At 51.7% G+C, this 23,310-nt stretch overlaps 13 protein-coding genes across 13 annotated transcripts, besides 1 other annotated feature; 6 read left to right on the forward strand and 7 right to left on the reverse strand.

Moving 5' to 3' along the window:
- Positions 1–23,310: part of a sequence feature (contig 1.104 1606..297769(-1)) that runs on past both edges of the window.
- On the reverse strand, positions 171–1,395 carry ANIA_06047 (putative SNARE protein (Ufe1); the record flags this gene model as incomplete). The annotated part of the gene is made up of 3 exons (XM_658559.1): positions 171–231; positions 407–1,224; positions 1,276–1,395. The coding sequence occupies 3 exons, from the start codon at positions 1,393–1,395 to the stop codon at positions 171–173; spliced, it is 999 nt and encodes a 332-aa protein (XP_663651.1).
- Positions 1,653–3,431, reverse strand: ANIA_06046 (protein noxR; the record flags this gene model as incomplete). Its single annotated transcript, XM_658558.1, has 5 exons — positions 1,653–1,682; positions 1,736–2,809; positions 2,877–3,161; positions 3,208–3,357; positions 3,417–3,431. The coding sequence occupies 5 exons, from the start codon at positions 3,429–3,431 to the stop codon at positions 1,653–1,655; spliced, it is 1,554 nt and encodes a 517-aa protein (XP_663650.1).
- ANIA_10774 (uncharacterized protein) lies at positions 5,099–5,774 on the forward strand. The gene has a single exon (XM_050612121.1). It carries the CDS (start codon positions 5,173–5,175, stop codon positions 5,572–5,574), a length of 402 nt encoding a protein of 133 aa, XP_050467019.1. The 5' UTR covers positions 5,099–5,172; the 3' UTR covers positions 5,575–5,774.
- ANIA_06045 (copper chaperone CCS1) lies at positions 5,099–6,194 on the reverse strand (the record flags this gene model as incomplete). Its single annotated transcript, XM_658557.2, has 4 exons — positions 5,099–5,781; positions 5,862–5,996; positions 6,053–6,125; positions 6,177–6,194. The coding sequence occupies 4 exons, from the start codon at positions 6,192–6,194 to the stop codon at positions 5,264–5,266; spliced, it is 744 nt and encodes a 247-aa protein (XP_663649.1). The 3' UTR covers positions 5,099–5,263.
- Positions 6,410–8,397, forward strand: ANIA_06044 (cyclin-dependent serine/threonine protein kinase npkA). The gene is made up of 3 exons (XM_658556.2): positions 6,410–6,998; positions 7,181–7,595; positions 7,847–8,397. The coding sequence occupies exons 1-3, from the start codon at positions 6,445–6,447 to the stop codon at positions 8,279–8,281; spliced, it is 1,404 nt and encodes a 467-aa protein (XP_663648.2). The 5' UTR covers positions 6,410–6,444; the 3' UTR covers positions 8,282–8,397.
- ANIA_06043 (uncharacterized protein) lies at positions 8,468–9,654 on the reverse strand (the record flags this gene model as incomplete). Its single annotated transcript, XM_658555.1, has 2 exons — positions 8,468–9,539; positions 9,596–9,654. 2 exons carry the CDS (start codon positions 9,652–9,654, stop codon positions 8,468–8,470), a joined length of 1,131 nt encoding a protein of 376 aa, XP_663647.1.
- On the forward strand, positions 10,206–11,673 carry ANIA_06042 (uncharacterized protein). Its single transcript, XM_658554.2, has 4 exons — positions 10,206–10,344; positions 10,406–10,548; positions 10,628–11,020; positions 11,068–11,673. The coding sequence occupies exons 1-4, from the start codon at positions 10,299–10,301 to the stop codon at positions 11,437–11,439; spliced, it is 954 nt and encodes a 317-aa protein (XP_663646.1). The 5' UTR covers positions 10,206–10,298; the 3' UTR covers positions 11,440–11,673.
- On the forward strand, positions 12,048–13,677 carry ANIA_06041 (class I SAM-dependent methyltransferase; the record flags this gene model as incomplete). Its single annotated transcript, XM_658553.1, has 3 exons — positions 12,048–12,467; positions 12,531–12,732; positions 12,785–13,677. 3 exons carry the CDS (start codon positions 12,048–12,050, stop codon positions 13,675–13,677), a joined length of 1,515 nt encoding a protein of 504 aa, XP_663645.1.
- On the reverse strand, positions 13,848–14,363 carry ANIA_06040 (phosphatase YCH1; the record flags this gene model as incomplete). The annotated part of the gene is made up of 2 exons (XM_658552.2): positions 13,848–14,199; positions 14,249–14,363. 2 exons carry the CDS (start codon positions 14,361–14,363, stop codon positions 13,889–13,891), a joined length of 426 nt encoding a protein of 141 aa, XP_663644.1. The 3' UTR covers positions 13,848–13,888.
- On the forward strand, positions 14,534–15,308 carry ANIA_06039 (mitochondrial 37S ribosomal protein bS21m; the record flags this gene model as incomplete). The annotated part of the gene is made up of 1 exon (XM_658551.2): positions 14,534–15,308. Exon 1 carries the CDS (start codon positions 14,646–14,648, stop codon positions 15,306–15,308), a length of 663 nt encoding a protein of 220 aa, XP_663643.1. The 5' UTR covers positions 14,534–14,645.
- On the reverse strand, positions 15,508–16,843 carry ANIA_06038 (uncharacterized protein; the record flags this gene model as incomplete). The annotated part of the gene is made up of 3 exons (XM_658550.1): positions 15,508–16,506; positions 16,610–16,625; positions 16,710–16,843. 3 exons carry the CDS (start codon positions 16,841–16,843, stop codon positions 15,508–15,510), a joined length of 1,149 nt encoding a protein of 382 aa, XP_663642.1.
- On the reverse strand, positions 17,113–19,161 carry ANIA_06037 (glucose-6-phosphate isomerase). Its single transcript, XM_658549.2, has 3 exons — positions 19,110–19,161; positions 18,453–19,023; positions 17,113–18,400 (listed from the first exon to the last, which is right to left on the reverse strand). Exons 2-3 carry the CDS (start codon positions 18,950–18,952, stop codon positions 17,239–17,241), a joined length of 1,662 nt encoding a protein of 553 aa, XP_663641.1. The 5' UTR covers positions 18,953–19,023; positions 19,110–19,161; the 3' UTR covers positions 17,113–17,238.
- Positions 20,252–23,142, forward strand: ANIA_06036 (uncharacterized protein). The gene is made up of 5 exons (XM_658548.2): positions 20,252–20,426; positions 20,492–20,554; positions 20,616–21,208; positions 21,257–22,777; positions 22,829–23,142. The coding sequence occupies exons 1-5, from the start codon at positions 20,408–20,410 to the stop codon at positions 22,919–22,921; spliced, it is 2,289 nt and encodes a 762-aa protein (XP_663640.2). The 5' UTR covers positions 20,252–20,407; the 3' UTR covers positions 22,922–23,142.

Here is a 23,310-nt window from a genome sequence, read left to right on the forward strand (position 1 = left end):
ATTTAGCTACTAGCTACATTTTATTTGATAAACCATAACAGATCCATCCATGAATGGTCTTCTCCGAACAGTATGCACCTTGGAAGAACTAGAATATCAAATCCCAAACAACCAACCATGTACACAACCCGACGGTCCCCCAAAACACGGCCTGCGCTGCACTCCGCCTCTCACTCGCACGCTTCAACTCTTTGTTCGCGCGCCCGATATTCGTCTCTGTATTCGATGCATCTGTCACCATTATATTGATATATTCTTCCTGCGTAGAGAGGTGCGACACCAGCGTTTGCTGCAAGGAGGATATTTCAAGCAGTGATTTTTCGGCGTTCCTATTTATACGAGAAAGAATAAGAGATTAGTTTCGCTTTGCTTTACTTGAACGAAAGAAGGGCAAATCAGGACGCACTGGACTTTACTCAGAGTATCCTCATAATACCGCACCATGGAATCGTTCTCCTCCGCGAAAAGCTGCAGTTGTTCGGGCGTAAGCTCTGCTTCTATAGCCGCAACTTCGGACGCATCAAGCGTGTTCCCTTTCGCACCAACACCAACTGTATCTGCCATTTCCAGCGCGGCATCGGGGTAGTTTGATGGGGCGGAAACCGAGACCCCTCTTCCTCGTCCTGCAACACCACTACGAGTACTTCCAGCGAGAGTGCCAGCGGCAGAGGTTGAAGCCGAGGCAGAGTTCTTGTAAAGAACGCTCTTCTCCCGCTCTCGCGCCCTCTCAATCCTCTTCTCCACCATATCCCGCTGCATCTCGATCGTGCCTTCCAGCCGACGTCTCAGAAACCAGAGGACACTTTCACGGACGGCCTTGGTGTTGTTTTCGATCTGTTCTTCAATGATTTGCTCGGGTTTCTTTCCTGCATCTTCGCTTTCTGCTAACGCGGATGAGCCGGATGCCCATTGGAAAAGAAGATTCGAGGCGCGCGAGCGCTTGCGATTGTATTTCTTGTCGAGAAGGGTCGAGTGTGTTTCTTGGCGAAGGGACTCCGCGGAGGAGAGGTTTGAGATTGAGGAGGAGAGTGTGTGGAGGAGGGAGGAGGTTGAGGAGGTGACTGCGTCGAGTTCGTCGGGGGAGAGGATTGTGTCTTTGCCTTTGGTGGTGGTGGTCGAGGGGGAGCTGCGGTGTGTAGATTTGCCGGATGCGTGCGTTGAAATGCTTAAAAACGATGGGCGTATTTTGTGCAGGTGCGAAAGGAGGGAGGAGATATGGGTGTTCTATTGGGTTTGTTAGTCTTGGGGGGATTTGGTTGCAGGTGCTGCGCATACAATGCGGTAGGCTTCTTTGAGGAATTCATCGGCGGTTTGGGTGGTCAGGGGTCGGGACAGAGAGATGTATTCATCCTGTTTGTGAAGAAGCTCGGTAAATAGCGGTGTGAGGTCTGTCATGTTGGCTGGCTATCGGAGCATGGTCTGGTGAAGGTCGAGTAGTGATGTTGATGTTGACGTTAAGTGGAGCTACGGAAATGCTGAGCTGGAGATACGGTGATTGGGCGATCCCGTGATCCCCGTGCCCTACAAACCCAGGCCAATTTGATGTAGACTACGAGTGCAATCGATACAGTTTAAGGGTAAATGAACAATGGTATCGTTACGGGTATAAATGCTAATATATACAGGCGCATATGCAGGGTATAGTGCTATCATCAAATCATCCGTCGTTCTTCCACCCATATCTAAATTCTAGTCAGAACATTCATAGTAGTAAATGAGAAGGGATTGAACATACCTCCATTTTTCCCATTTCGCTTCCTTCTCGTCTGGCAATCTCGCGTGATGCCATTAGTAATAGGTCTAAGTCCTCCTGGTCTACCATCGTGATCATATCCCCCTCATCTTGCATCTTGATTTTCAAAGCCATCTGGAACCCAAACTTCTCGCGAATTCGCGTCTCAAACTCGGCGAACTCAATGGTTGGAGGGATAAGAATGTACCGTGTGTCTTCAAACGAATGTACCTTGACTCGAAACCTGCGCACTTCCGGCCGGCGGGAGTACCCTCGTGCAGGGCCGCGGCTGCATGACCGTGCGCGCGGTCGCGACCCCATGAGTTCGAAGCTCGCATCTGGCACTAAATCCTCGTCGCATGGTGAACTTCCGTATTCCTCTTCTTCGTCGATGTATCCTTGTTGTTGGAAGGGGCGTCCACCGTTTGCTAGCGTCATTGCTCGCGCTTCTCCATACATCCCGTACGCGTCGTCGGAGTGGCCGTTTGAAACTCCAAAACCATGATCACTTGCTCCTCTACGATGTCCATAGCCGTCACTAGAACGCACATGTCTTTCTGGTGCATATCCGCGAGGCTGCCGTGACTGACCCCTTGGCTCCGATGCTGTGCGAATCGTCCCTAACCGTGGCTTCTCAGGCGCAGTAAGATCCGTGGTGCTTCGTCCAGCAGGCTGAGCTCCTGGGCGATCCAAGTCGAGCTTTGGGGGACGCTGCGCTTTACCAGGTTGAGCGCGGACCGTCCCGTTACTCCCAGTCGAGCTAAGGCTTGCTTTGTCGGCATCTGGAGGGGGAGTAGGCGGGAATAGATTACGATGCATCGGCGGCTCCGACTGCTGGCGACTGCGGCTTGTCAGATTCTTCTGTACTAGGTGAGATGTCGCGAATGGCACGGAGTCCACGCTTCTCTGGGAGGTATCGGCCGGAGTGCTCAGTCGATTGGCGGCGATCACGCGTGACTTGCCGAGATAGTCCTTGGTTTTGAGGTTCTTGACCTTGGCTTCGTTCGGCCGGTAAACTACTCCTACGGGGATTGAGAACACGGTATATCCCTGAGGGGTCAGCCTGGATCGCGAGTACTGGCAACGTACTTACTTCTGCCCTTTCCCGAATGGCGTCGTTGATCACATCGTGGTCAGGCGTGACCTTCTCTTTGGAAGCATACTCAAGATCCTGCATGCCCGGTCCAATTTGCTGCAGGTAAATATAACACAGGCCGCGATTAAAGAGGACCTCACACGAGTACAGCCGGAACTTGAGCCCGAGCTGCTCATAATCGATGTATGTGTTGCCTCGCAGGTAGAGCAGAGTGTCGTTGAAATTCGCCAATGCTTCTTCAAAGTCGCCAAGTAGGAAATTAGACACACCCTCCTGAAAGTAGGCGATGGCAAGATACTGGTCCAGGCCCACCGCGCCCTGATAGCACTCAACCTGTGGTTGTTAGCGCCAAATCGAGCCGAAGGAATCAAAAACGTACTGCTTTCTCATGTTCGCCCAATGTAGCATAGATCACACCGCAATTGAAGAGAATCTTGGAAGTATCGGCAATAGCAGCAAACGACCGCAGAGCGAGGTCATACTCCTGATTATCGAAATGTTCCAGGGCCTGCACCCAAGTCTCGATTTCCTGTACTTTCTTGTTAATGCCAGGGTGGATTAAAGACGATTGCATTATTTGTGACATACTTGCTTGAGGGACATTTTCTTTTTGCGCTGCCAGTGCCAGTCACAGTCTTAAGTAGATCGATTGGGTAGGCGACGACGAGTTGTTTGACCCCCGCGTCGTGATACCTGGCTGACACCGGCTGGAGAGATGATTTATTTGCCAACTGGCAGGGGAAATATGACGGCCCTTCCGGAGCGCACGGCAGCAAATATATGTACGGGCCAACCAGCAGCCAAGATGTGACGGGGGAGGGGACCGGGTGGGCAGATGAAGAGAGTCTGGCGGGCCAAGCAATCCAAGAGCAGCCGGACTGACGGCGCGGAGACGTGAATTGGAGCGTCAGGTCGAGACTGGTGAGGCCACTGAGAATGGAATCTACGAAAACAGTCAATCAAGCAGAGTTTAAGCAGCAGGCCGGCCGAGACAGACCATGCGCGAGAGCCGAAGGATGGACTTGGGGATCCTGTTGGGCGGAAGGACGAGATAGATCGGATATATATTTAGATCACAAATTAAGGCGCACCAGCCACTGGCAGGAGTAGCCAGGATTAGCGAGCCGAGAGTCAATAGTCTTGGACTCGAAGAATACTCCAGATCGAGCAGATAAAGGTTCGAGCGTTCGCTTTTGCAGGAGAGGCTGGAGGGCTGGCGACCAGGACACCAAGAGGCCAGGCGAGGGATTGGAGAATTGTCTTATGGGGTCGAGTCGACTGAAGACCTGAGGCTGTGTGGCGGTTGGACTGAATAACGGTGAATTGGGAATCAAGACAGAAGAGTGAAGGCAGAAAGGGGAAACGCAGGGATGGTGCGCTAAGAACTGGATGGAAAAGTGAAGAGAAGGCGACGAGAGGAGGAGAGGAGGGGAGAGCGAGAAAGAGTAGCCGCCCAGCCAGTGTCGACACTGCAGAGGCAGGATTCATTGGTGATGATCGGATGGAGCTGCAGGGGGAACTATCACAGTGCAGATGGGAATCCTTGTCATCACTCTAGTACGGAGACATGCAGAGTACACTGGATTACATATTACACAGTATACTCAATATACTCGATATACTCAGGATCCGGTATATTCATCTAATCATAAGATCATATCTTAACATCGATATAGACCACCGCTGGCTGAGGCCCTGAGGCCCGACCCGACCCAAAGGCTCACCCCGCGCACCCTTTGAGTAATCTGATTATTAGACTCTGACACTGACCGTCGAGTGACTCGACTCATGAACACGGAAGGTATTCATGGGTTATGGTTTCGTCAGGATTGGAGACAATCACATTCAGAGACGAATCAGTCTCATTGGTCCCCGTTGTAAATATGTGACAGAAACTAACTTTATAGTGGCCCCGCCACGGCGCTTCTGCTCGATCGCTGCGAGGCTGGTTTCCGCCTCCAGCCTACTACTGGCACTACTGGCACTTCTAGCACTATTGGCAGTGAACGACCTCTTGCTTTTACTCAGAGTATGCTTCGCAGAGTACGCTTCAGCCCTGTTCTGGGTTCTGATTGAGCGCATGTAGCAATCCCAGTCTCGGATCAATGCCTGCTTTCTGGAGACTACTCAGACTAGAGTCGTGTGGCTTCCCGGGCCACGCTTCTGATCATGTGAGTCGTCACATCCAGGCCTTGGAGGTTACAAAAGCGGCCGTCAGTCCGCAGACCGATCCTACAGTATCTTAAAATAGCATCGCCTGACTCGGTGTGAGGGTCTCAAGTCCATATCTATTGTTATCGCTTCGTTGTACACATTGACATCATCTCTTCTAGGTATCATCATCATGAACTCCATACTAATGCAAGGTTTAAAGCCCCTTCGGTTTCTGACCGAGTCCACCCCAGGTTCAGTTTTCAGTCGGCTGGCATCCGGCTTCAGAGCATTCCCTGAGCCACCTGCTCCTGGCGTTCCTGCCACACATTCTTACCCGAGCACGAGCATACCGTTTTGTCGTTGTCCCAGACCCCAGCGCTTCGAGCAATCACCCCAACCAAGGTATTGGAATCCTCGCGTCGAAAAGGCCCTTCCGTGCTCTTGGACACCACCATACTGCGTCCAATCAGCTCCCAGATTGCTACCGGTCGATCCAAGAACACATTGCCTCGTCCCTTTGCGTCCACTTCCACGCTTCCAAAGATCCCACGTGGCTCCTTCTGTGCATTGGCGCCCTGGAGCTTTGCCTTGACCGCCTCCCAGATGCCGCCCGTGGACTCAGCCCCCTTGGAGATGTCTCCTGCCTCTCGTACAGTCGCCCAGTACTTACCCGGCGCCAGTCCGTTGATCGTCAGATCAACCAGCGTCATATTTGATGATACCTGAACCATGCGCGCCAGCCCTCGGATCTTATTGGGGACGGAAGTTGCGTGTGTTTCAAGAATGCAGACCGCGGAGTCTATCGACCGGTCACCATCAGCTAACGTCCAAGGACTGAAACGTTACGTGCGTAAGCCAGTAGAGCGGAATGAAACGTACTGTTGGAAGCGCCGGTGCCTCGTAGAATCGCATCGCGACCAGTATTTTGGATTGCTGTGACGATGGAGCTGGGTGGCGCGGTGCCTTCAATGAATACAAGTTGGTCTTTGAGATTCGCCTCAACTTTGGTGATTCCTGGAATAGCAACCAGTCGTTTAGCACCGTGTAGACGCACAAGCGATGAATCTTACCTTCAACCTTGTGCAGTGCCTGCGAGATATCCTTCACGCAGCCATCGCAGGTCATAGGGACCGCAAAGGTCGTCTAGTGATGGTCAGTCTCCTGCAATCTGGGCTGGAAATGAGATGCCCATACTTGAAATGGCTCAATCATTATGATCTGGTGTATAACAATGGAGAGCAAGATGTCTCAGCGAGAATAGTAAGAGTAAGGCGGTTGTTTAAGCTGGTTGTCTGAGTACAAGTACTTAATGGCGGGACAAGCGGGGATGATTTGAAATCCGATGACGGCCTGAACTTTCAGGCCCCAGGTTTCCCCGGTCCGATAGCGTCATGTCTCCAATTTCCAACACCAACTGTTATTCTCCACCTCGCGTCTCGACTCTGCATCCGCATCCACTGCAATGTCGACCTCTAAATCCAGATGGGCCGACGAAGATCCCGAGACAGAAGCGCTCATTGCCCAGCGCAAGCGCGAAAAGGAGGAGAAGCGACGGGCTAAGGCCGAGAAGCAGCGACTCGAAGAGCAAGCTAAGGCTCAAGCTGCAGCGGAACGCCAAGCCGGTGATTCCAGGCTCAATGGCGACCCCAGTGAAGCGCCTCCGAAGAAGCGTCGACGGCTCTCAAATGAGCAGCAGCCGGGATCCAGCGGTGAGCAGGCTGCGAAACAAGGGAAACCAACGACACTGTTACAATTCCCCGCGTTGGAATGGGGACCCTGTCGCCATGTGGACAACTTCGAGCGCCTGAACCATATTGAAGAAGGCTCATACGGCTGGGTTAGCCGCGCAAAGGAGCTCACAACCGGCGAAGTCGTTGCCCTGAAGAAGCTCAAGCTAGACAATTCCCCCGACGGGTTCCCCGTAACTGGACTTCGGGAGATCCAGACTCTTCTTGAAGCGCGCCATCAAAACGTTGTTTACCTCCGCGAGGTCGTCATGGGAAACAAAATGGACGAGTAAGCCTGATTACCAACCCCTATGATTCATAGCCCGGCCTATTCATGCCCCATACGAGGGTCTTTAGCCCTCTTCCCTCTACTCCTCTCATCGCATGCTCCTCCACCATGAAAAGTATCAGATACATAATGTTAACCATCAAACCCGGGGGAGGCTTCTCCCCCTTCTCCGGCATATTTAGAGTCTACCTCGTAATGGACTTCCTCGAACACGATCTCAAGACCCTCCTCGACGACATGCGAGAACCATTTCTCCCGTCCGAAACCAAAACCCTTCTCCTCCAGTTCATCTCTGGTCTCGACTTTCTTCACTCGCAATGGATAATGCACCGTGATCTCAAGACATCCAACCTCCTTTTGAATAACCGCGGCGAGCTCAAGATCGCTGATTTTGGAATGGCACGCTACTACGGAGACCCTCCGCCAAAACTAACGCAACTCGTTGTGACGCTTTGGTACCGCTCCCCGGAGCTTCTGTTGGGTGCGGAGAGTTACGGTCCTGAGGTTGATATGTGGAGTGTGGGGTGTATATTCGGGGAGCTTCTTACGAAAGAGCCGCTTCTGCAGGGGAAGAATGAGGTCGATCAGGTGTCCAAGGTGTGTACCGTGCTTTTTTTTTTTTTCTCCTTCAAAATTTAGGGACAGTTGCCGCACTTCAATAGGACGATTAGTTTACCGGCGACAGCGGACCTTAGATCGGCCATGAACTCGATCAAGAGTGGCTGTTTCTGCAGGAAGTCCCAATTCATCGGACCTGGAGGTCCGGCGGGAAACCTCATCCGGACATCTAGAGGGACTGGACGAGATATGCTTAGTTGAGAGTGTCTTATACTAACATCTACATTCAGATATTCGCTCTAACTGGCCCTCCAACACCGCAAAACTGGCCTGGTTTCCGCTCACTGCCAAACGCAAAGTCGCTCCGTATTCCGCCTACGCAGACATCATCCACATTACTCCCGCGGTCAAAGTTCCCTTTTCTTACAAATGCCGGCCTGCAGCTTCTCTCTTCCTTACTCGCGCTGAATCCAACTTCGCGGCCTACCGCCGCCAAATGTCTTTCACATCCATATTTCCGGGAAGATCCTCGGCCTAAACCTAAGGAAATGTTTCCGACGTTCCCGTCCAAAGCTGGCATGGAAAGAAGACGACGTCGGGAAACCCCAGAAGCTCCAAAGCGGGGACAGGAAGCTCCGAAGTTAGATTTCGCTAGTGTATTCGGTGGTCAGTCTGCTGGTGATTATGGGGAAAGCGGGGCTGGGTTTACCTTGCGCTTGGGATAGGCGAGTTTATATATTGTCTGATAGACTCTATCGCGCAAACCACGCTTACCAGTGTGACCCTATACCAAACCAGCCGAAACTAGTAGCTATTATCTACAAATATTACTAACAATGAATGTAATCAGGATTCGCACTTCTGCGAAAATGATCGTGTGGAGTTTGATCTGAGCTCCACTAAAGAATTTATCACGCGAAGTAGTTCCGCTGTATCAATGTGTAGTCGACAGAATACTCGTCACTTGCGTCGCTGGAATGGGGGTGCCTGCGATATGCCTCGGGGTTGAAGCCCAGGGGTCCCCTGGGCCCAACCAACTCTGGAACTTCCTGCATCGGAAATGGCCAATTATGCTCGAGTTCATGACCATTGAACTCATCGTCTTTGATTGGGGTACGGCCACTGTCGGGTTCTTCGCCTGGGGCTTTAGCGACGAGAAAGTACTCGTCACCAAGAGCTTCCAACAGCAATGATGATATAGAGATATAGTCCTCTACGCAGGTTTCGTTTATACCCTCCTTATCAGCGATCAAGTTCACCTCATCTTCTAGATGGACCGCTATCTCAGGGTTACTCTTCACGGACGCTTCAAGTTCCCCCGGGTGGATATCGTCGTCAGCGCATAGAGTTTCAGAAAATTCGGGAAGTATTGCCCTATATTGGCCTGCATCGTGAAGAAGCTCTTCACCATCGCCGGGAATGACCGGATTTGGGCTACAGTGAGACTCGTTGCCCGAGGTAGCTCTCACATCGAGCGGGAATATCATGGGACGTTCAGCGGTGCTGGATTTCGCTGAAGCCGAGGGGAGGTTCCAAGTACATGAGGCAACATTCGTGTCTTTGCCAACCTCGTTTTCGTGCTTTGGGTAATTGCACCGATAGAGGTTCGTGCCAAATTCCCAGTCAGTATCTGTGCTTGCCTCCGATACTGTAGATGAAAACTGTTGATACCGTGGGTCGTTTGAACTCCCTGCGGAATCAGATCGAGACCACAGTCCAGCGCTGATTTGGCCGGTTCGCCTACAAGACATTCGCAAACCGGTTCTCAGAGCTTGGATACCAGAGCGAGCTTGCCGCAGTGATCTTCGAGGAAGGCCTCGCATCCAGCGTAAGGATGCATTAGGGTATTCCGACTGCATGGCAACATCCTGTAGACACCCGTTTCTCTCAATTGTCGGATTGTGCTCCGGGTCTTCTGGATCGAAAACCGGATAATGGGCGCTTTCCTCACATGCCGAAACCAGCGTTGGTTGCCTTGATGGTCTGGCGCTGTCGCGTTAGACCCTCTGGCAAAACCGAACATATTCATGAAGACGTACCTATCCCTTAATGAATCGCCAATACGCACATCATCAGAATCATCCGACGACGAACCCATCACTCACGGAGAAACTTGAGAGAATTCCTAGAGAATTCGTATCACAACAAGTGAAACAATAAGGTCCGGATATATGGAAAGTGTTAAATCTAAAGGAAATCGAAAGTCTCAACGTTGAAGGTATCAGAAAGAGTGAACTTCAGCCTGAGTTCCCATAAGAAGAGAAGAGCTGTCTGGTAGAAGTCGAATTACAAAGTCGGACAAAGGCAAGAACCACCGTGCAAGGAGACTCCATTGCACCTTCCATTTGAGATCTGAAGGCATCTAGAGGAGCAGTTATTCATAAGCCAGCTAAGTCAGCTGGCAAGTAAGGAAAGATAAAAAGGGGTTTTACCTATTGTGGCCTATAATCTGCAAAGTATAAGGCAAGGCTGCTGGTCTGTGTAGTTTAGCACCCAGATGCGATAGATTGGGTTGGGCAAAGCGCATAGAGCAAGGAGGAACTTTCTTTGGTAGACAAGACGCAGCCGTAGCCGCAGCCGACGCCAGCTTCCCTTGTGCAACTCTTTGGTGCTGCCACCGACACTGACAGACAACTCAAATTCACTTTAAATTTACATAATCTCTATCTGCAGATTTTGTATATTCTGTTATTTTTTATTTGCTTCAGCACCTTTCTTGGCAATTCCAAAGGTCTCTCCGCCATGGCTGCGACTCAGGCCGTTTCCTTTGACGACATTATTAAATCTAGTCAGTGCACTTCTATTCTTCAGGCCAGAGCCCCCCGGCTTACACGACCTTTTCATTTCAGGTCGCCAGAAGAAAAAGAATGAGGAGCTCGCGAACCAGATTCTAGGCAAGAACAGGAGGGCCAGCGCGCCTGGCTTTGGGCCCGGAAAGGCGCAAAATGCGACGCCCGGTGGGAGTTTGGCGAGTCGGATTGGTGTGACAAAGGTAAGAGAATTCATCAATTTGCATTTTGCATGCCCTTCTCCTACGGAAACATGCTCATCCGTTTATCTGTTGTATCCAGCGCTCTGCATCCGTAAATCTCAGCTCCAAGTCGGGGAGTAGAGCCTCCTCCGCGGCCGCCGGACGGAACACAACGAGCGCAAAACCAACGCGTCGGTATCGCCCTGACGAAAATCGCCTCGTGTCAGCAATCAACTCCGCGAATGGTCAGGCTACAGTACGCAACGCCGGCGGAATCAACATCAAGGGGGCCAGCTCAGCACCGCCTGTTGTCATCGGGAGCAATTTCGCTCCCGGGACCACGGCTGCCGATATTCAGTCAGCCATCGAGCCCGTTTCCGGAAAGATTATTAGCTGCTGGATCACATCGCAAAAGCCTACAGTTACAGCAGAAATCACCTTCGCCGAAACATCATCAGCTGAAAAGGCTGTGGCCAACTTCCACAATCAAAGGGTAGGTAGACTTCTGCTATAGTTGATTTCTCAGCTAACTCTGGGAAGGCCGATGGTCGGATCCTTTCATTCCAGCTTTCCCACCGCGATGCGTTCGGCCGTCTGATAACAACGGGTTCGCCCTTCGATGACCAACGGGAACAAGCAGACCGGAATCGGCGAGCGCAACGGACGGCGGATCCAGCAGTTCAGGATGGTAGATACGGGTTCAACGAGCAGGCTCAACAGCCCCTCGATTCCAGAGACTCTAGATACAATGGCCGTGGTAACAATCGGAGGGGCAACAGGGGTAGGAGGAACTTTTACGGAGGTGACCAAGGCGAGAACCAGGGAGCCCAAAAGACTGGCCAATACAGTGATGAGATTATGACGGATGCTCCTCCACAGGGTCCAAGGAACAAAAGTAACCGGCGGCAGTGATATATGCCTATCTGCACATATCCTTTCATCACATGGTTTGGTGCCCGCGCTGTGGGAAGCCTATTGCACCAGCATACTGCAGAGGGGTCGGATTAAACGCGACTGCGGATGGCCAGTTACCGTGCGTATCTGCTCGTGTACATTGCTAGGGCGGTTGTTGTGACTTTCCCGTCTTATCAGGTGCGGAATTATTATCTAGTCCTATGTTGTGATATGTACGATTTCTGTCTCCTCGATTAGCCGAGTTACCGGTGCTAGATCTGCACGAGCTTTACCATATTGGTGCCAGATGGCCACTGATACTTTTGGAGTCATAGAACGGGATGACAGTTTGGGAAGGCCGTGATAGCTGGTTGATCACTCCGTGCTTCGTACTATTTATGATTGAAGCTATTCACAACTTTTAAGCTTCTTATCGATAAGAGCGAGATCACGTGTGTGTGGGGATTGATGATCCCGGAGACATCAATATTTCATCGCATGCCTTTACAGCTTGCAAAGGGTTCGCATAATATTATCAGATACGGAACGCTTCTGAGTGTTACAGAAAGTTGTCGGCTCTATTAAATCACAAGCACTCGTGAGCGCGAAAGCGCGCACCGCCAAAAATGAATTGTAGCACACAGCGCATTGTCAACCAGTTCTCGAGGCAGACTGCGCGACGAAGATTCAATATACGATCGCGACGATGGAACTCTACGTTTGAGACTAGGGAATGGTCTACGCCCCTTGCACGAACCCTGGCAAATGTTATCAAGACGACAGGGCCGGTGCCCATTGCGGCATTTATGCGCCAAGTACTCACTTCTCCAGAGGGGGGTTATTACACCACCAAACCAGGAGGGGGCGGAGAGGTATTCGGAAAGAAGGGCGACTTTGTCACATCGCCGGAAATATCGCAAGTATTTGGGGAGTTAGTTGGTATATGGACAATTGCGGAATGGATGGCACAGGGGGGGAAAAAGAGTGGAGTGCAGCTCATGGAGATTGGGCCAGGGAAGGGGACATTGATGGATGATATGTTGCGAGTACGTGCATGCGTTTCCATCTCTTCCGAGGTACTTTAACACAGTGTATGCTCACTATGGTAGACTTTTCGAAACTTCAAACCTTTCACGTCGAGTCTCGAGGCAATATATCTGGTGGAGGCTAGCCCTACTTTGAGAGAGGTCCAGAAGCAGCTACTCTGTGGTAATGCCGTTATGGAGGAAACAGATATCGGCCATCGGTGTACGAGCAAGTACTTTAACGTGCCCGTGATCTGGGTGGAAGATATCCGGCTGTTGCCTCATGGTGAGTCTTGCCCGGTGCCCAATAAAGTCCTTCGGCTGAGCCCCATCTGCAGAGGAAGATAAGACGCCGTTCATCTTCGCTCATGAATTCTTCGATGCCCTCCCAATCCACGCTTTTGAGTCGGTTCCTCCCTCACCGGAAAATGAACAGCAGGAACAGGAGATTATGACACCCACAGGCCGGACGAAACTCCAGAGACCACCAAAAGCAGCAAACACACCTCAATGGCGCGAGCTAATGGTCACTCTGAACCCGAAAGCAGTTGACGAGAACATTAAAGATGAGCCGGAGTTCAAATTAACTCTAGCGAAAGCATCTACTCCGTCCTCCCTTGTCATTCCTGAAATCTCTGAACGGTACCGGGCCCTTAAATCCCAGCCTGGGTCCACCATCGAAGTCAGCCCAGAAAGCCGCATCTACGCATCAGATATTGCGCGACGTATCGGCGGCTCATCGCAGCCCCCTCGGACCGCAGCGGGGCGCAACGCATCTGCACCCTCTGCAATCGCGAAGCGCATTCCTTCAGGAGCTGCCCTGATCATGGATTACGGGACAATGTCGACTGTTCCAATCAACTCGCTCCGCGGCATCCAGAACCACAAAATTGTCCCTGCACTCTCTTCCCCTGGTCGAGTTGATGTCAGTGCCGACGTGGACTTTACGTCGCTTGCTGAGGCAGCCCTGGAAGCTAGCGAGGGCGTGGAAGTTCACGGACCCGTAGAGCAAGGACACTTCTTACAGGCTATGGGTATCGCGGAGCGAATGCAGCAATTGCTGAGCACTGTCAAGGATGAGAAGAAGCGCAAGATCCTGGAAACTGGATGGCAACGCCTTGTTGAAAGAGGCGGTGGTGGCATGGGTAAGCTGTATAAAGTCATGACTATCATCCCAGAGAATGGCGGCAGACGCCGGCCAGTGGGGTTTGGAGGAGGAGTCCCACTCTAAGGCTCTCGAAGTTAGCAATCTCGATGTAATATAATGTGCATATAGTATCTTTTTATGACGACGATTTGAAATTTATATTTCCATTGATTCAGTTCATTTGGCCCGCACTTATAGCACGGTGCTGCTAAAACCCCACAAAGCACAAGGGTATCAATAAATCCTATTCATACATCTCAGTCAATCAAGTAAAGTAAAGTTAAGCCACTCCATTTCAATATTCGCGCCAAATATCTTCCACATAAGCCTCCGTCAATCTGACATCCTTTCCATACATCTCCTGCCACTGGACAAACCCTCCCTCTAGCACGAAAACCTCCTGCTTGTGGCTTTCTTCACTTCCTAGCATCCTTTCGCGCTCGCGCGCGTATTTTAGCGCTGCAGAAGGTCCGCGCTGCTGGCTGAGCGCGCAGTGGAAGACGACTTTCTCTTTATCTTTCAGGGTCCGCACGAGTTCCGGTATGCGGACATCTAGTGTCGAGCTGGGAACCCAGGTTGAGGAGACGATATGGCCGCCAACGTGGTCTAAATATTATGTTAGTGACTGCAGGAGTGAGTGATCAAGGTCACTTACCAGAGTCTCGCACGTCAATGATTGCTAGTTTGCTAGGCGTGGATGCAGAGAGGATGAGGGCCGAGAGCGCATCGCGGCTTATGCGTGGGAGGTTAGCTATTGTGATTGAGGACATTCTGGATGCTTGGTATATTTGGTGTGCTTTATGAGTTGCGAATATTGCTGAACGTTCTTGAAATAATCAAATACTATCTGAAGGAACATCACGTGATTGATTGGAGACTTCCGATCTGGAAAAATGAAGCCGGAGCTGCAATATCTCGTCTCGACCACGCCTTGGGTGACTGCCGCTCCTTCCCATGCCTCACGTTTGAGTCAAGAAGGAATTGTTGAGAGCGTCATTTGTACTGGAGTTATTTTTTTCACTTCAGATCGAGTCCGAAGGCAAGACGGAACAATGGAGCGATCTTTAACTCGCTGCCTCCGTTCAAGGCCGACAACGACGGCGACAACCTTCCTCCTCTCAACTCGCCAATCAATTTTACACAGCCAATTCCTCCTCACCAGACAAAATCAATCGCTCCGCTTTTCTTCCTCAACCCCAACCAACAACGCCTCCGAGACCAACACCGATAACACCACTAGCACCGCATCTCCGCCCCCCCGAACCCAGCTCCTCCGCCCCAAGTACCCGGGCAACATCGACGAAGTCCTCAACCGTCTCAATCTCAGCACTGGCCGTCAAAACCGCGCGCCGTCTAGAAACGAAGCATCCAGTCAGCAGACTGCCGAATCTGGCACTGGCATCTCTAGCGGCAAAAGCACCAGCGCGGTTCCTCGTCAGGAACGCCGCAGGGTCGACCTCAAGCTTAATCCGACGCTGGGTCGTGATGTAGCTGTTGTCCCTGAGCGCGGACAAGATTTGGAAGTCGCGCTCAAGAGACTTTCGGGAATTCTCAAGGAGAATAATGTTAAGTATCAGTACTTGGACCAGAAGTATCATGTTCGGAGGGGCCAGATGAGGAAGAACTTGCGGATTCGAAGATGGAGAAAGCTGTTTGCTTATTCATTTGCGCATACGGTTGGAAAGATCCAGAGGATGAGGGCGCAAGGGTGGTAGGTAGGCAGTATGCCCATCTACTTTTTCGACAAAGATAAGGGTTATCAAGTTGATGTGTATATTACCATGTACTGAAGAGTTTCTGCATTGTTTTTTAGACGTGAACGGTCGCATTGTATGGGCTATAAACAAAATATGCAACGTTTTATATTTACAGATCCCCGACAATGTAGCCAAACACCAGAACAAGCTACACCCATCAATCTCTCTTTCCACTCGCAAAACCGCCATATCCACCCCCAGAACCATTGGCAGAATACCCTCCGTACCCATATCCGTTCGTTCTCGACCCGTTTCCAAATGATATACCCACGGCCCCCTTACCAACAGCTGGAACACCCAAGATCCCATCTCCCTTCCAACCCCTCCGTCTGCCCACGATTCCGTTGCCATTCCGCTCCCAATAAAGCGCGACCAACGCGCCCACTGACGCCGCAATTCCAAAGAAAATCACCTTCGAGAGCAACCACCAAAACCCGGACAAGGACGAAGACGACACCGAAATATCACGGCCCGGCCACCCAATGCCTCGGCCGCCTTCAATCCAGCTTACATGGAACGTGAAAGTCAGCGGCTCACCGCGGATCACTTTTGTCCCGTGTCCTTCTGTCCAGGGCTCGCGGGCGGCCTCGGCAACAGCAGAAGCTTCTTTCTCTTCGTCTGACTTCTTCCCGTTATCTTTTTTCTTCCCCTTGCCGTGGAGAAGAGAATACTCGAATTCCGGAACCGAGTATGCCGTTCCCGCGACCATATAGCCTTTCTCCTTAGCCTTTTTCGCGGTCTTTGTCTTCTCTGGCGACGGTACCTGCGGGATATTGTGCGCTAAAACATTCATGTCCGTCCAGATGTGCAGGTGGCTTTTTTGCAGAGTTCCCTGCAGTGCGAACGTGATTGGCGTGTATGGCGGTCCATTGTCCTCTAGCGTAGAGACATTATCACCGCCGTTATTTCCGTCATTCTGCTCGTCGGTCTTGGAATCCGTTGCAGAACTGGAGTCGAGGGGCGCGGTGGGCACGCGGCACGTCATGGGGACGTCTGAGTGGACGTAATATTCGAGTAGATGGTAGAGTTCATCAGGTAGGGCCTCGATGGTGCAATTGACTGATTCGGAGACACCGTAGCGGAGGGCGAGGGGGGCGGAGGTCTCTTTGCATGTTGGGAAGGGGATGAATTGGAGTTTTCCGAGATCGTCGGTTATCTAGCGTAGTGATAATTTAGTAACCTGTTCAGTGAGGTTGTTCTGTGGTTGCTTAGGTTGGAAATGGTTTGGAAGTGTATCACGGTATTGAGGTCAGACATACATGTTCACCGGAGTCGCTGGGTACAGAAAACGGCGTCAGTACTTGATCATGGAAGGAAGTCTCGATACTTCTTAGACTCAGTGCTCCAGGTTCTACTCACATTGTCCGATTCAAACAGGTTACTGGCATCGGCTGGCCGTATGCGTAGCCATCAGTTCTCCCCGCAGCCGCAATTTGAAACAAGCATGAAGCAACCAGGGTCCAGGGAGGAAACATTCTTCCCGCAGAAGTCATATTGGATACCGCGCACAGCTGATTCGGTGAATAGCTGAACACGCGGCTAAGGTATGAGTTACAATGTATTGATAATGACTTGGTCTAAAAAGATGAATCCGGAGAGGAGACACGGTGGTTGACCCAGCAAGCAACCTTGGAGTCGGCGATTCTCCGCTCGCTCAAGGCCTTAGCGACCATGCAACGGGGCGCCTGGCCGCCACCAGTTCGTGCGAAAACAATGGAATTTTTACTGGATATGAATTCAATAAAATGTTTAATTGATCATACTATCGTATTATTAAACATTTGATTCCGAAGACCAAAGAAAAAACACCGAAGATGTACCACTCATGTTCTCGTCAATTATTCACAACTTTTCTGCTTTTCTCCCTAGGGCCAAAATAAAAGGGGCGCTACGCAAGCTTCGCCTTCTTCTTGAAGGCGAGGAGTAGACCACTGGTGGAGGAGTCGTGACCACTGCCCTCGCCCTCGGTTTCCAGTTCCTTCTGAATCTTCTTCGCGAGGACCTTGCCGAGCTCGACACCCCACTGGTCGAAGGAGTTTATGTTCCAGATAGCTCCTTCTGTGAAGGTCAGGTGCTCATAGTAAGTGATGAGAGCGCCCAGGGCGGCGGGTGTAATCTTCTGGGCCAGAATGGAGGTCGTCGGGCGGTTACCAAGGAAGGTCTTGTGAGGCACCAGGTTGTCAGCAGCACCCTCGGCCTTGACCTGCTCAGGGGTCTTTCCGACCATCAGTGCCTCAGACTGGGCGAGGAAGTTCGAGGCCAGCATGCGCTGGTGCTTTCCACCCTCAACAGGGTTGTGCGACTCAGCGGCCATGATGAAGTCGGCGGGGATGAGCTTGGTGCCCTGGTGGAGCAGCTGGAAGAAGCTGTGCTGGGCGTTGGTAGCGGGCTCGCCGAACAAGACAGGGCCGGTAGTGTATTTGACATATTCGCCGGTACGGGTGATGGCCTTTCCGTTGCTCTCCATGGAAAGTTGCTGGAGGTAGGCGGGGAAGCGGTGCAGGTATTGGTCGAAAGGAGCAACGAGATGGGTTTGAGCACCGAAGAAGTCACTGTACCAGACGCTCAAAAGACCGCCGAGAACGGGGATGTTCTGCTCCAGAGGAGTCTCGCGGAAGTGCTTGTCCATGGCGTGTGCACCGGCAAGGAACTGGTGGAAGTTGTCGTAGCCAATGTAGAGGGCAACGGACAGACCAATCGCACTCCAGACTGAGTAGCGACCACCAACCCATGACTCAAAACCGAACATGTTCTTGGTGTCAATGCCAAATTTGGCGACCTCCTCTGCGTTGGTAGAAAGAGCGACGAAGTGCTTGGCGATGTGGGCGCCATCCTTTGCATGCTCAAGGAACCATGACTTCGCAGTGTTGGCGTTGGTAGTGGTCTCAGCGGTGGTGAAGGTCTTGGACGCGATCAAGAACAGTGTGGTCTCAGGATCTGAGTCCTTCAAGGCCTCAGCGATGTGTGTGCCGTCAATGTTGGAGACGAAGTGCAGCTTGAGATCAGGGTGGCCGTAGGGTTTGAGGGCTTCAGTAACCATGACAGGGCCGCTGATGCGCGCGTCAGAATATCATTGCTGCTGACTCAGGTGACAAAACTTACAGGTCAGAACCACCGATGCCAATGTTGATGATAGTATTGATTTTCTTGCCAGTGTAACCCTTCCACTCGCCACTCCTCACTTGCTCGGAGAACTCCTTCATGTGCTCGAGGACGGAGTTGACATCCTCAACAACGCTCTTGCCATTGACCTGCATTGGCTGGTTGCTAACATTACGCAGAGCAGCGTGGTAGACTGCACGGTTCTCAGTGAAGTTGATGGGCTCGCCAGCGAACATCTGGTCGCGGAGCTCCTCGACCCCAGCTTGCTTAGCCAGCTTGACCAGAAGGGCAAGGGTCTCTTCAGTTAGGAAGTTCTTGGAGAAATCGAAGAGGATCTCGTTGTTGTCGACGGTATTCTGGAAGGTACGGCTGAACTTTTCGAAGCGTTGGGGATCTTTCTCGAAACACTCCTTGAGCACGATATTGCGGCCCACGGAGCCATGGTGGTCCTGAAGCTCCTTCCAGGCAGGAAGCTCGACAGCTTGAGAGAAGGAAGGCATTGTGGTGTGTGGACGGTGAGGTGTAGACTACGGAGGTATGGAGGTATGGAGGGGTAGGGACTGTAGAATGCCTAAGAAAGAATTAACGTCAGTGCGGGGCTGGTAACAGGGCTTGGAGCAGAGAGGTCGCAAGGACACGGTTCGGTTGGGGTCGTACCTGAGTATGATCTGAGAGTCGAGAAAGAAAGCAACAGAGATGATTCGGAAATAGGTCGCAAATAAATAAGGGAAGGGGAATCGAAAACAGGACCTTGGCGATGACGCTTTGGGAAGCTCAAGCTGTGGATGGCGTAACCGGCCTGTTGAGGTCCGTGGAGGGGCCGTGGGGCGCTCTCTGCCTTCCAGATCTTCTGCGGCCTGCAATTATCCGGTGAATGCGATTAACTGCTTCCAGCTATTATTATCCTTCGCCGATGCCAATAATAATAAACTGGTCAGCTGGACATCAGAAATTGACTGCAGCTCTAACCTGTGAATAGGTATACCGCTGATCAGACGCGGGGAATGGCATCGTTTGTCAGACCTGCATTCTAGACTTCCATGATGAACATTACAACGTCAATATCCGGATAAGCATACTCAATCGCCTTTATTCAGGGAATCCCATTATCAAATCTACTCTAGCACCGGAGACCCTAGCTCCTCGGAAATATACCTGGCCCCGTTCTCTTTTACCGTGAAACGGCCGTGACCGGCGTGCCAATGTCTCGCCCAACGAGCATTTCGCTTCCATCCGACTCGCAGAGAAATATTTCCATTTGCCGATAGATGCGCAGTGTGTCAAGTTACTTCGACTTGGTCAATTCTGACAAACAAGAGCGTAATCACGACTGTTGCAGGCCGCAGTCGGTTGATACTGTAGACCTCAAAAGATATAGCAACGAAACCTACGACTCAATCTAACCCATTTTTGTCCATAACCCACGTTATTACTGATAGTCTAGATGGCTTACGAGGTCCATTGGACGACAAATGCCGAGTGAAGAGTAATCAACGCGACTGGTTCTAGGTAAAGTAAACCGGTTGCAAAATATATATTCGAGCCGCATCTACGATTCTTTGACCGGTCAGCCAGGGAGCTCGTACCCATTAATCGGGCTGTCCCCCAGATACCAACGAGTGCAGATTAGTGAAATAAAATCTTTTAAGCTCTGAACATGTATTCGATCTTTCCAGCCTTGCGACAGTGGAAAATCAGCTTCAGCGATGCCAAGAATAGTGCACGGGCCACTTGGACTTTTCTCCAGCGCGAATCCGCCGAAAGGACGAATGCAGAGTTGCAGACATAAGACCAGTCTCTCTCTCTCGTGGACCACCATTCGCTTCTTAAGTGTCACTGATCTGTGACAGTGTTTCTGCTCACACAATAGCCCTTGAGTCGATAATTGGATCTCCTATTTGAGTTGGACTTCCGTTGATTTTTGTCGCGGTGTTAAGAGCTGCGCAGCCGTCGCAATGTATAATCCTTACCAACGTACGCTGCCGCACTCGTTAAAGCAAACTTCATATGAATTTGGATGATGCTAACTGGTTAGATAGCCCCCGGCATGTATGGCCGTCCGCCGGATTATGGTGTCTATCCTGGAGCACCTCCAGGTATGGGTAAGTTTGAACCCGCCTCTGTCTTTTGCTTCACGCGTCACAGATCTAACTTGATGTGTAGCACCTCCACCAGGATTGGCTGCTCCTGGCACAGCTCCCCCGGGATTACAGCAAGCCAATATGCAACAGCCTGGCCGACCGGCCGGATTCCCCCCAAACTTCCAACCGCCACCAAACATGCCCAACATCAATTTCTCCGCTCCGGTAATTCGACTCGGCACCTCGGGCCCATCGAAATCAGCTACTCCGGATGCTAGTAAAGAGCGTGGCGGAGATGCGGGTAGACGGGCGGGCTTGGGGGCTTCAAGCTTGGAGTCTCAGCGCCAGAACGTGCGGGATGCGATGATGCAGCTACAGCCCCCTACTAGGGATGAAATAGTCAGGACTATATTCGTCGGAGGGATCACAGAGGGCTTGGGCGGTGACGAAGGTGTTGAAAGAATCCTGCGGTCAGCGGGGAATCTAAGACGCTGGATCCGTGCCACGGATGCCGATGACAAGCCGTGCAAGTTCGGTTTCGCAGAGTACGAGGACCCTGAGAGTCTAGGTACAGCTGTGGAAGTGCTAAAGGACGTGCAAGTCCCTGTGAAAAGGCAGACGCCGTCCGACTCAGAGGTTAAAGAAGAACGTGAAGTGGAAAAGAGCACACTTTTGGTATGATCCGTCCTTAGGTTACAGGGCCAAGCTAATTATATATACTAGGTTGTTGTTGATGAGAGCTCGCTTACGTACTTGGAACAGTACGAAGCTTCCAGAGGCAGTCAAGATCCGGCCGAGCGCCAGTCTAAGCTGGATGCCGCAAAAAAGGCGCTGGAAGGTGTGCTACATGACCTTTTTCATCCTACATCGCCTACTCAGAGAGAGAATGCTTCGGCCGTTGATCGGGAAGGAGACACCTCGATGAAGGATGCCGAGGGCCAGGACGGTACGTCCGCTGAAGTTGTCACCATACCAATTACTGTCGAGGATGAATTGTCCGATATCCCACCCGACATGCGAGAAACAGTTGCCAAAGAGATTGCCGCCTTTCGCGACAGAAGTAATCGCCGAGATATCGAACGTCTGAAGAGAGAGGAAGAAATTGAGTCTCTGGAGAGAGCTCGCAATTCTGGTGGCAGAGTCAATCGTCTCGCCTCCCCGCCTGCTTCAGCACCAAGTGGGCCTGCTGCCGGAGCAAATGGGATTCCCCTGGGTGGGCGAGACCGCGGGATGCCCAATGCACCATCTGGTCCAAAGGGATTCGGCGTTCAAATTCCAAAGGACTACCAGAAGGGTGTTTCATTCGTTAACGGGGGTTCGGTGAACGGCGCTCCTACAGTTTATATTGATCATGAAGATGAGAATACGGACGCCGACGATGAGGAACTTGAACGACGACGCCAGGCCAAGCGCGAAGCGGAACTCGAAAAGCAATTCCTCGATCAGGAGCGGCGCTGGCTTAACCGCGAGAGGAGTCGAACTGCCGCCTTGGAGCGTGAGAAGAAGCGAGATCAGGAGGAAGAGGACAGAGCTCAAGAAGTGCGCGATGAAGCAGACAAGCGGCTGAGTGAGTGGAACGACGATGTTGAGGCTAGCCGGAAATCTAGCGAGTACTACGCCGACCGGGGTGCTTGGCTGCGTAGTCGAGCAGCCTTCCGAGCGCGCGAGATCAGCATGGACGAGGCGGACCGTGCAGCAGAAGAGCGGGAACGAGCACGATCTATCCAGCAGAGAGAACAGGCTCGCGGTATGGCGGACGACTTCCTTGCGCGCCAGGCGGAAGAGCTGGAAACCAGGATGGAAGCCCCGCGGGAGCCACAGCGCTTCAAGCTTTCCCTTGGAGCTGCCGCCCAGAAGGCCCAGGCCGCCACCAGCCGCCGCACTGTTGCCGAAGTCGAAGGATTATTGGAGGACGAAGAAGAGCCTCAAGCTACGGCCAGACGACCTCTTATTCCGATCAAATTCGACAGCGCAGCCGAAGCGGCTGGACTTACCGAGGAAGAGAGAGCCCAAGCCGCGCGACAACTCGCTGCAGAGATCCCCACGGACAAAGACGGACTATGGAAGTGGGAAATCAAGTGGGAGTTTGTGGACGAGTCTGTTGTCAGCGAGCAGCTCAAGCCATTCGTGGAGAAGAAGATCGTGGAGTATCTGGGTGTTCAGGAGCAGATGCTGGTGGATGTAGTAGAAGAGCATGTTCGCAAGCGTGGAAATCCTCAGGAGCTTGTGGAACAGCTGGAAGAGGCAAGTTCATTCATTCGGGCTCATTTCTTCAGCAACTAACTAAATCTCTAGGCACTCGACGAAGAAGCCGAAGTCCTTGTCCGGAAGCTATGGCGGATGATCATTTTCTTTTCCGAAAGCGAGAAGAGAGGCCTCTCGGGATAATTGCGATGCGCTGGGTTTTGTCTACAGCGATGCGTTGGTGGTGGAATATGAATTTTCGAGCCCCCCCATGCTACTTCGATCTTTTCATAACTTCATGCAGCGCATGAAGTTATAACTCCAGAAGCTGTCAGGGGATATACTCTGTACTTACGTAGTAGTATATCGGAGAGGGTCCGATAGCCTGGAACCTCGCGGGATTATTTCTCAGTGCTGGAAATAGTTCTTCCACCAATAATATTGTCGTCTTCTCCCCCCACGCCTGGATAATAGCTGCCAGTAGTAATTTTTGATCGGCTCATTCTCCATTGACAGCCAGACTATCCCGTTTGTACAGCCGGATTGCCTTGAACACTGAGGGGAGCCATGGTAATTGTTCCGCGGGGTTTTCT

This window comes from Aspergillus nidulans, chromosome I (assembly GCF_000011425.1).
Source record: "Aspergillus nidulans FGSC A4 chromosome I".
Taxonomy (NCBI): domain Eukaryota; kingdom Fungi; phylum Ascomycota; class Eurotiomycetes; order Eurotiales; family Aspergillaceae; genus Aspergillus; species Aspergillus nidulans.